The following is a 9,640-nucleotide window of genomic DNA, read 5'->3' on the forward strand; positions in this document are numbered from 1 at the left end:
ACAGCCCCGCCCCGCCCCGCCACGCCCGGCAGGCTCACCCTCCCTCGCCGGGGCAATATTCGCAGCGAACTTTCTAATGCATGTTAAGAGCCTGCGAACAGGCTTCCAAAATTTGTGAAATTTTCCAAGATCATTTCAACATTGAGCGACGAACTAATATCCGTTACAGAAAATCATTATAAGCAGTTTATTTTTAATATAGACAAGTAAAGTAACAACATTATTTAAAAATGATTGGTACTGTCATCCTTTAGTTTTAAGTATATTTTCAAAATATATGGTAATCGAAAAAAGGGAAGTTGATGGTTAATTTACTCCAATCAACATGACTACAATATATATTTTTCAATTTACTTCAGTGTGCCCGCCACACCATACAATAAAAGAGCACCATTGCATGGGTCCCTCATACAATTTCCTTGCTGAATCACTCGTCTGTTGTAACGATTTCAGCCCCAAAGGTCTCGCACAAACCACCACTTACACATTTTTTTGTTATGTTGTTAAAGATTTACTCCTAGTATCACTAGGGGAACGGGCCCTTGTCCGAAGACAGCCCGTTAAGAGGGAAAATATCGCTCCCCCTGCACTCTCTCTTCCAAGATAAAATGTGATGACAGATAAATGCAATTAGAAAGTGATACGACTTCGCCCCCTCTCCTTCCCTTCCCGTCTCCCCGCTCCCTCCTTTCCTTCCTTTTCCTCCACTTCCTTCTCCCCTCCCTTTCCCCTTCTCCTTTTTCTGCCCTTCCTGCTTCTTCCCCTATCAAACTTTCCTTTTCCCTCTCCATCCTTCCCTTCCTTCTTTCCCTTCTCCTCCACCCTTCCATTCCCCTTCCCTATTCCCTCCCCCTTTCTTTCCCTTCCTCCCCCCTTCCCTGGGCCATAGACATCAGCAGGTAGGCAAATGTTCTTACCTGGTGGTCTGTCTGTTCATTCTTGGCCCTGACAGCTGGTGAGGACGACCTGATGACCTGCGTGCTGCTGCTGACGATGATGATGGAGACGACGAAGGACGAATTCTTTCCTGATGACGAGAACTGTAGGCGAGAGAGATCCATTAATAGGTAAATAGGTAGAAGTATGGAGATCGATGGATAGAGAGAGATTGATTACTTGGAGTACACTTAAAGTACCGCAGTCTCACGTTTTCTGTGTACAAGGCCACTCTTATCGAATTTCTCAACTCTCTCTCTCTCTCTCTCTCTCTCTCTCTCTCTCTCTCTCTCTCTCTCTCTCTCTCTCTTTTAGACTAAGCCTTGAACTTCTTCGAGGGTATTATCTCATATCTTGAAACCGACCCACTAATCAGCTATACTACTACTACTACTTCTACTACTACAACTACTACTCTCTCTCTCTCTCTCACACACACACACACACACACACGAGATGCAGGCGGAGGCGGCCGTGCGAGAGGTCTTCTCCCTCTATAAACAGTTCGGCGAGGGTTCATATATTGGCGAGCAGGTGACGCAGGCCCAGCACGCTCTGCAGGCCGCCCACCTCGCCCAGAAGGAAGGCTGGCCTCCTCAGGTGAGCTCAGGTTTATTATGGTGAAGTTCGTTGCTGTGGTACCAAAGTGGACTGGGAACATCTGACTGGTAAGAATCATTGCGCACATTCCTACCAATAATTATTAGAGAGCGGCACGGGATATACTTCGCGATAAATGCCTGTTTTTAAATGTTGGAAAGCGATTCGCAATTCATTCTGTGACAAAATCTAAGTTTCAACGCACTGGAAAGCGACACATAATTAAAATTGTGAGAGAAGGAATGTTTCAACGTGCTGGAAAGATGCATGGTGGTATAACTTGATAAAACGCATGTCTTAGTATCGTATTTTCCCACATGGACACGCGGGGCGGGCAGCAGCGGGGTGAGGCGCACGTTGAGGCGGTGTGTAGTCCTCTGAGGTGTGAATGAGACAGTCTTCCTTCATCAGTACACTCGCCGTATTGAGTGGACAAAATCTGTAGTCTGAGCATATATATTTTCTTCCTTATTTCCTTTCATGGCATGTCGCACATCACCCTTGAAGCGGTACCACCTGTTCAAGATGCTCGGTGGACACCCAGACCCACACCTGACCCAGCACTGCCAGATTATCGTACTCAGAGCATCGTATTTTTCGATGTCTGACCAACAACTACTGCAAAAAGAAAAAGGAACCCGCGAATAACTAACCATTTCAACGACAGCTATAAATGAAGCTAGCTATTGGAGTGCACGAGACAGTTTTGGGGGTGGAAATCGATAACTGTAATAGGCTGAGTACGAGGGTCTGGCAACACTGACCTGACCATTCTTGTGCCGCCCGCGTGCAGGACAGTGGTCAGGCAGCGTTGTACAGATTGACGCGGGCTTGCATCTGCACTGTACTGCCCCGCAAAATGAGGTCAGCACAAGCAAATACTGATTATTCACCCATTGGTATGCAGTTTTTGCCCTGCCCTGCGCCTCGTTGCACGCCAGGCATAAATACAATAAATGTGCCTCGCCAGGTGGTGCTTGGGGCGCTGCTGCACGACGTGGGTCACCTGGTGGGTCAACGGGACAACCTGGCGCCCATGATGACCAAGGGGACCACGCTCGGCACGCCGCGGCACGAGGTTGTAGGTAGGTTGTTGGGGCTGGGAAAGGTTATGGGGGGGTTGTTAGGGAGAAGAGAGTAATTTTCTGCCTCTTTAGATTATAAATGGAGTGACTATAAGTGTTAAGCCAAGTTGAAGGGCCGTCCTCTGTCCATAAGTGGGCTGATAAGGCATGCATAAGGGGGTCATTGTGTCTGCTCCTCAGGTCACAGGTGGGCTCATGAGGAGATTAAGGGCCATTCTCAGTCTGCTGCTTCCTTGTTTCCTTACGAAGTTATATGAATTATTGTGATTAGTAAATGGGCCTTTCCGTCTCCTTCCATGCTTCAGTAAGAGGTCATAAATGGGCCATAAGGGAGAGTCAGGGGACCATTCACTCCCTCTTCCTTCCTTATCGCCATGTTCTTTAGGATTTCGGGACCCCAAGTACACATATTCAACAAGGATTTCGTAGGAGTTTTGAGCATTTCCAAGGGTAGTTTTATGATTCTTCTGGTAGTCTGACTCTTCTTCTGCGCCATGAACCTAATAAAAACACTCATTAGAACCCGACTAATCTCGTTTTCGGCCTTTGGAAGCAGATGATGTGAGGGTGGAAGCGTCTGACAACACCGATCTTAACCCTCAGCTTCCCTTCCCAGGCGAGGAGTACCTGAAGGGCCTCGGCTTCCCTGAGGAGGTTACGAGCTTTGTGAGGAACCACGTGGAGGCGAAGAGGTTCCTTGTGGCCACGGACCACGAATACTATCAAGGTAAGGCGTAGGGGGGAGGGAAGGGAGGGGGATAAAATGAAAGCAGGATGAATGTGTATCTGAGGAGCAGCCCGGAAGGTAAAGCCAGTGACCTATCTTACGAGCCATTAACGAGTTCTGTTCATGGTTCATCACACACATACGACCATTTTCAGGGGGGGTTGATGCCTAAAGGAGCAGTGAGTAGCGGGCTTTTATTCACATTTGTTACCTTTTTCTATGCCCTTTTTTTTTTACAACAAAGGAGGCAGCTCAAGGGCACAAAAAAAGGAAACAATAATTTAAAAAAGCCCGCTACTCGCTGCTCCTAAAAAAGAATCAAAAGAGGTGGCTGACTCCTCTGCTGTAAAAAAAAATAAAAAATAAAAATAAATAAAATAGCGCCCGTAGGTTCTTGAGGGGTGGTCTCTTGGGCGACCCCAGCCCGTTAGTGGCGCAAGCGAATTTTATTTATAGTGGCTGCCGTGATGCATGACTATTCCTTGCATCTATCTCACTTCTGTCGCCGCCCCCTCCCTCACCTCCTTTACCCTTCCCTGACAGGCCTCTCTGACGCCAGCAAGATGACCCTGACACACCAGGGAGGACCCATGATGGAGGGCGAGGTCGCGGCCTTTAAAACCAGTCCCCACTTCAAGGCCGCCGTGCGCATGCGTGGCTGGGACGAGGCAGCCAAAGACCCCATGGCGCAGACACCCGCCCTGGAGGAGTTCGAGGCTCTGTGTCTGGCCTACCTGAAGGAGGCGGCGAAGAAGTGATGGAAACTAGTACGAACGTGGGATGCATAGTAGGCTATCAATACCATGCCCATCCACGAAGCTGCATTCTAATTTTACAGCAGGGAGGCAGCTCAAGGGGAAAAACTATAAAAAAAAACAATGCTCCGAACAAAAGAAAAGAATGAGAGGCCAGATGAGAGGATGTAGGCATGCAAGAAAAGAGGCATTATAATTCCATGCAGGTTTATAAAGAGGGCACAATGAACACACTGAGGCATGCATGGAGCGTTCAGTTTACAAGAAACACAACCAAGACAAACTAGGAACACTGAAGCATGCACGATACGTAGGTTAAGCGAACTATAATATACAGGAAACACGACTAACACTGAAGCATGCATGTTACACTGATGGAGAGTACAATATACAAAAAGGAAACAACTACTTAGTGTTTTATTAGTCATATATTAATACTGTCTTGTGCTAGAGTTAGTCAGCCAGCCAGTGTGGGCGGGGCGTGAGGGTGGCGAGGGGTCCGGTGCCTCGCCTCACACACAGGTGGAGGGAGGGGGAGGAGGGCCTAGGAGGAGTTCTTCCCGCCTTGGCACTCTGTCAAGGATCTGTTGGAGGCGCGTCCCTGAGCAGGCGCTGAGGCAAAGTTGAAACAGTCTTGTACATTTCAGTTCAGAAGTGGTTCGTTTTTCGATGCACATGTTTTTATCTCATTCTTCTCGCGAAGACAAACTTTATGCCAATAAAAAGATTTTTCGAGAAAACTTGCAACTACCACTGCATCCCTGTGCCCCCCTCTTCCTCCCCAGCCCTCCCCGGCACTCAGAGGCTTCTCTCCCTCCTCACGGCCCTCCGCGGCGCTGATGAGGGCTGCGCGGCGGGTCGGGACGGGTCGGGTCGGGTCGGGTCGGGCCAAGGAGTCTTGAGCTGGAGGTCTTGGTGGAGAGCAGCGCACGATAAAAATCAACATTAGCTTATAAATTCTAGTTCTTCATAATCCGTGTTAGCTTGAATTGTCTACATATTTATGACTACACTGGTTTTAGTGAAACAAATTACATATTTGCCATGACACTCCATTTTTCAATTTCTCACAATTTTTTTTGGTTCACAAACAAGTATTTTATTGTGATTTATATTCACATTTTCCTCTTATGCCATTTTTACATGTACCATTTTCCTCGTCTTTGCTGTTCTTAAGCCACTACAGTACAAAGGCTTTCCCCAACGTTCTCCAGCTCCCTCTGTCTGATTGTAGTGTACTCTGTCTTACTCCGGCGAGTGCCTTAGGTGGGGCGGGGCGGGGCGGGTCGTCACTGCTCGTTGCTTGCCTGCTTCAGCTTCTCCACGGCGGCGCTGTGACCCAGGCGGCTGATGCCAGACTTCACCTTGTCCAGGTCCTCCTCCTGCGTCTTCAGGTACTCCTTCAGACTCACGATGCCGGACGTGCGCAGTTCGCCTTTGTGCAGGTCGAGGGCCGCCGCCAGGTGGGCCGGAGGGTGCCTCAGCTGCACGTCGCCGCCCACCACGGGAAAAAAGTTCTCCTGCTCGGCTTCGCTGTCTGCCTCTTCCTCTTCCTTTGCCTCTGCCTCGGGGCCTGCCTCGACTTTATCGTCGTCGTTTTCCTGTTTTCTCTTGTCTTTGTCGTCGTCGCCTGAGCACGGCGGCCTGGCCTTGGCGGTCTCTGGGGAGCTGAGCCCCTCTTCCTCCTGGACGGTGAACTCCGGGGAGGTGAGACTCAGGCGGTTTTTGGCTGTGATGGCGTCGGTGGGCCGCGGGGCCCGCCACTGGTGCTCCATGGGGCTTTCCGCCTCCGGGCTTAAGGACTCGCCGCTCTCTGACGCCGTGAGGGACGTGTGCTCATCGCCGTCAGCCTCCAGGGACCTCCTGCCGCCCCGCAGGCTGCCTGAGCTGCTGGAGCCCCGGTGCGTGCCGAGGAAGTTAGTGGCGGGCATCGATTCTTCACTCTCGATGCTGCTGAAGGAGTTGAAGGCGGGCCGCCTGGGTCCCCATTCCTCGGTGGAGGGGGACGATGTGGCGGCGGGCAGGGACGCGCCCTTCTCCGCGTCCGGCACCGACAGCAGCATCTGTGTGCGGCCCTTGGACTGCTTCCGCTTATTTTCGTTCTCCTTGGCCATGAGCAGCGCTTCGATCTGCTCCTCGGTTATGTAGCCGTCCACGGTCTGGCTGGGCTCGTCTTCGTGGTCCATGCCCACCAATTGAATGTTGGTCACGGGTCTGTTGCTCTTCGGCACGTCATGGTTGGGGGACTTGGCGCGCATGCGCGTCTTCTTTGGGATAGAGGGCGGCTGGTCGCTGCCCGTGTCGACGGATAAGTGGCTGTGTGTGTCGGGAGACGCCTCGCCGCCAGGGGATGACATCAGGCACGGGGCCGCGGGGTCCACAACACTCGGCTGGCCGCCCAAGGATCTGTCCATCTGGGCCAAGACGCTGTCCATCTGAGCCAATGCGCTGTCCATCTGAGCCAAGGCGCTGTCCTCTGCCCTCTGAGGAGGGTTGGGATGAGCTTCCGGCAAATTCACCCTCGGAAGTCCCTGGTCAGGAGGCAGCGGAGCCTCAGTGGGAGGTGGCTCAGACGAGGCCATGACCGTCTGGTGAGGCGCCGCGGTGACCGTGTGACTCGTGGCCCCTCCCTGCGAGGCGTGAGGCTGCGGCTCCTCGGCGTGCTTCTTGCCTCCTTTCTTCTTCCCCGCCAGCAGCGCGGTGAGGGAGTTGCTGCCCCGCCGCTTCCTGGGCTCCTTCGGGCTGGCGGGCTCCTCCTTTTCCTTTTTAAACGAGGCGCTGCTCTTCAGCTTCTTCTTCAGGCGACGCAGCTTGCCGGGCTTCTTCTCGCCGCCCTCGGCGGTGGACGAGGCGGTGCTCTCGCCGGTGTCGGCGCGGGGGCGGCCCACCTCCAAAGGCCACGCCTCCACACTTCCCTTCTCCTCCTCCTCCTCCTCCTTCTTCAGGAGTGACGACTTCAGGGAGGAAGGGATCGACTTCGGGGAGGAAAGGGACGACTTTGTGGAGGAAGAGGAAGATTTAGAAGGGGGAGCAGCTGGAGAGGAAGGTGGTGAGGACCTGCCTGAGGCTGCCGAGGCCTGGCTGGAAGCGGGAGAGGCCGGGGGGGTGAGGGGCGAGGGGACGCTCGGGGCTTCAGGGGGAGGCGAGGATGCTCCCTCACTGTTGTCCTCACGCGACTGGTCCTCTGCAGGGGCCTCGCTCACCGTCTTCTTGTCCCTCATGTCCTGAAGCTCTTTATCCAACTGTTCCTGTGTCCCCTTGCTCGCACCACGCACAGCATCCTCGTCCTCGGCACCCACAATGGGATCTTGAGGACGGGTTTTTGCGGCCGCTTCCTCATCTTCCTCGTGATACGGCTCATCTCCCTCCACCTCAGCATCTTCTCTGATCTCTTTCTCCTCTTGTGCATCTTTTCCTGCCTCCTGTACCTCAGCCTCCTCACCCTTCCTCTGGCTCTCCACACCCACGCCCACCACCTTCGCCACGTCTTGTTTCTCAGTCTCCTCCTCCTCCCTCTTCGCGGCCTTCACCTCCACCACCTCCTCGGCCTCCTCCATCACCTCCACGTTGTTGTACATGACCTCCATCGTTTGGGCGTGACACAACTTGATGCCGGACTTGTCTCTTCCCGCCGCGGCCGAGGTCGTGGAGGCAGCGGCGGGTGGGTCAGAGGAGGCGACATTAACCTGCGTCTCCTTCACCTCCTCGGCGGACTTTGTGAGGGCCTGGACGCTCTTGGAGATGGGAAGACTTGGGGACGGAGACTTCCTCCTCTCCGACGTTTGTCTCTTCTGCGTGGCCGGGGATGTCTTCGGCGACTTGGCTGTGGGAACGACCAGCAGCTTGCCACTATTAAGAGGAATGACTGGCTGCTTGGAGGGCCTCTTGGCGGGGATGGGGTGGGTGGGGGCAGTGTCCTTGGGTGCCTCCTTCTCCTTCTCCTCCGGCTTCCTTGTCTTCTTCAGCACGACACCGAACAGTTCGCCGGGTGGAGACGTTTCTTGTGGGTCGTCCTGTGCCGTGTTGTGTGTGGCGTCGGCGGCGGCGGCGGCGGCGGCGGGGGCGGGGGCGGCGGCGGCGGGGGGTGCAGCGGTGGCGGCGGTGGAGGTGGTCTGAAAGAGAGATGTAAGAATGTATACTGACTGACTGACTGGCTGGCTGGATGGCTGATTAATGACTGACTGACTGACTGACTGGCTGGCTGGATGGCTGATTAATGACTGACTGACTGACTGGCTGGCTGGATGGTTGATTAATGACTGACTGACTGACTGACTGGCTGGCTGGATGGTTGATTAATGACTGACTGACTGACTGGCTGGCTGGATGGTTGATTAATGACTGACTGACTGACTGACTGGCTGGCTGGATGGATGGATGGCTGATTAATGACTGACTGACTGACTGACTGACTGACTGGCTGGCTGGATGGCTGATTAATGACTGACTGACTGACTGACTGGCTGGCTGGATGGCTGATTAATGACTGACTGACTGACTGACTGGCTGGCTGGTTGATTAATGTGTTGACTGGCTGGCTGGCTGGATGGTTGATTAATGACTGACTGACTGACTGACTGGCTGGCTGGATGGCTGATTAATGACTGACTGACTGACTGACTGACTGGCTGGCTGGATGGCTGATTAATGACTGACTGACTGACTGACTGGCTGGCTGGCTGGCTGATTAATGACTGACTGACTGACTGACTGATTGATGGGGCAAACTGACGGACTAACTATATGAGACTGGTAAACTGGCTTAATAAATGGCCGACTAACTGACTGGCAGACTTACTTACTGAATGTTTTACTGGCTGAGTGAGTGAGTGAGTGAGTGAAAGAGTGTTTGATTGATTGATTGAGTGAGTGAGTGAGTGATCGCCTGACCTATTTTCCACCGACCTTCTTGAGTGAGTTTGCGAGTGAGTGAGTGAGTGTGAGTGAGTGACCGAGTGACTAGCTTATTCTCTACCCACCTTACAATTCTCTTCCTTCACGACTTTCTTCTCCAATTTCTTCAACTTCACCTCTCCCAAATTGACCATCCCCAGGGGCAGTCCGATGGGCACTTTCAGAATCTTCTTAGGCTTGATCAGTTCAGGTTCCTCCTCCTCCTCCTCCTCCTTCTTCACTTCCTCCTCCTCCTCCTTCTTCTCCTTCACTTTCTTCACCTCCTCCTCCTCTTCCTCCTCCTCACTCACGGAAGAGGCGTAGCTGTTTAAGCCCTTGACGCGAGCTGGGAGGGTGGAGGCCTTCTGTGAGGGAGGAAAGGAGTGAGTGAGGGGAGAAATGAGGGGGGGAAAGGGGAAAATGAGGAAGGATGGGAGGGATGAAGAAGGAAAGGGTGAGGAAGAATGAGAGGAATGGGGAAGGATGGGAGGAGTGGGGAAACGGGAGGAAAGAGGAAGGAAGGAAGGAAGGTAGGGAAGAAGGAAGGAAGGTAGGGAAGAAGGAAGGAAGGACAGAAGCGAGGAAAGAAGGAAAAGATATGAAAGGGTCTGGTAAGGAAGGAGGAAGGAAAGGAGTTAAGAAGG

General features: G+C 52.9%; 2 protein-coding genes across 15 annotated transcripts in view; one reads left to right on the forward strand and one right to left on the reverse strand.

Moving 5' to 3' along the window:
- Positions 1 to 1,344: 1,344 nt before the first annotated feature.
- Positions 1,345 to 4,511, forward strand: LOC126983332 (2-amino-1-hydroxyethylphosphonate dioxygenase (glycine-forming)-like). The gene is made up of 4 exons (XM_050836048.1): positions 1,345 to 1,536; positions 2,507 to 2,621; positions 3,238 to 3,348; positions 3,892 to 4,511. The coding sequence occupies exons 1-4, from the start codon at positions 1,393 to 1,395 to the stop codon at positions 4,104 to 4,106; spliced, it is 585 nt and encodes a 194-aa protein (XP_050692005.1). The 5' UTR covers positions 1,345 to 1,392; the 3' UTR covers positions 4,107 to 4,511.
- Positions 4,508 to 9,640, reverse strand: part of LOC126983331 (titin-like) — a 16,472-nt gene continuing 11,339 nt past the window's right edge. For 13 of the 14 annotated variants that reach the window (XM_050836039.1, XM_050836047.1, XM_050836034.1 and 10 more), the window contains 2 exons: positions 9,083 to 9,361; positions 4,508 to 8,215 (listed from right to left, as the gene is read on the reverse strand). In XM_050836039.1, the coding sequence (XP_050691996.1) occupies positions 5,393 to 8,215; positions 9,083 to 9,361 (3,102 nt within the window). In that variant the 3' untranslated portion in view covers positions 4,508 to 5,392. The remainder of the gene's footprint in view (positions 8,216 to 9,082; positions 9,362 to 9,640) is intronic. The other variant, XM_050836046.1, reaches the window with a different exon arrangement.

This window comes from Eriocheir sinensis, chromosome 53, assembly GCF_024679095.1.
Source record: "Eriocheir sinensis breed Jianghai 21 chromosome 53, ASM2467909v1, whole genome shotgun sequence".
NCBI lineage: Eukaryota > Metazoa > Arthropoda > Malacostraca > Decapoda > Varunidae > Eriocheir > Eriocheir sinensis.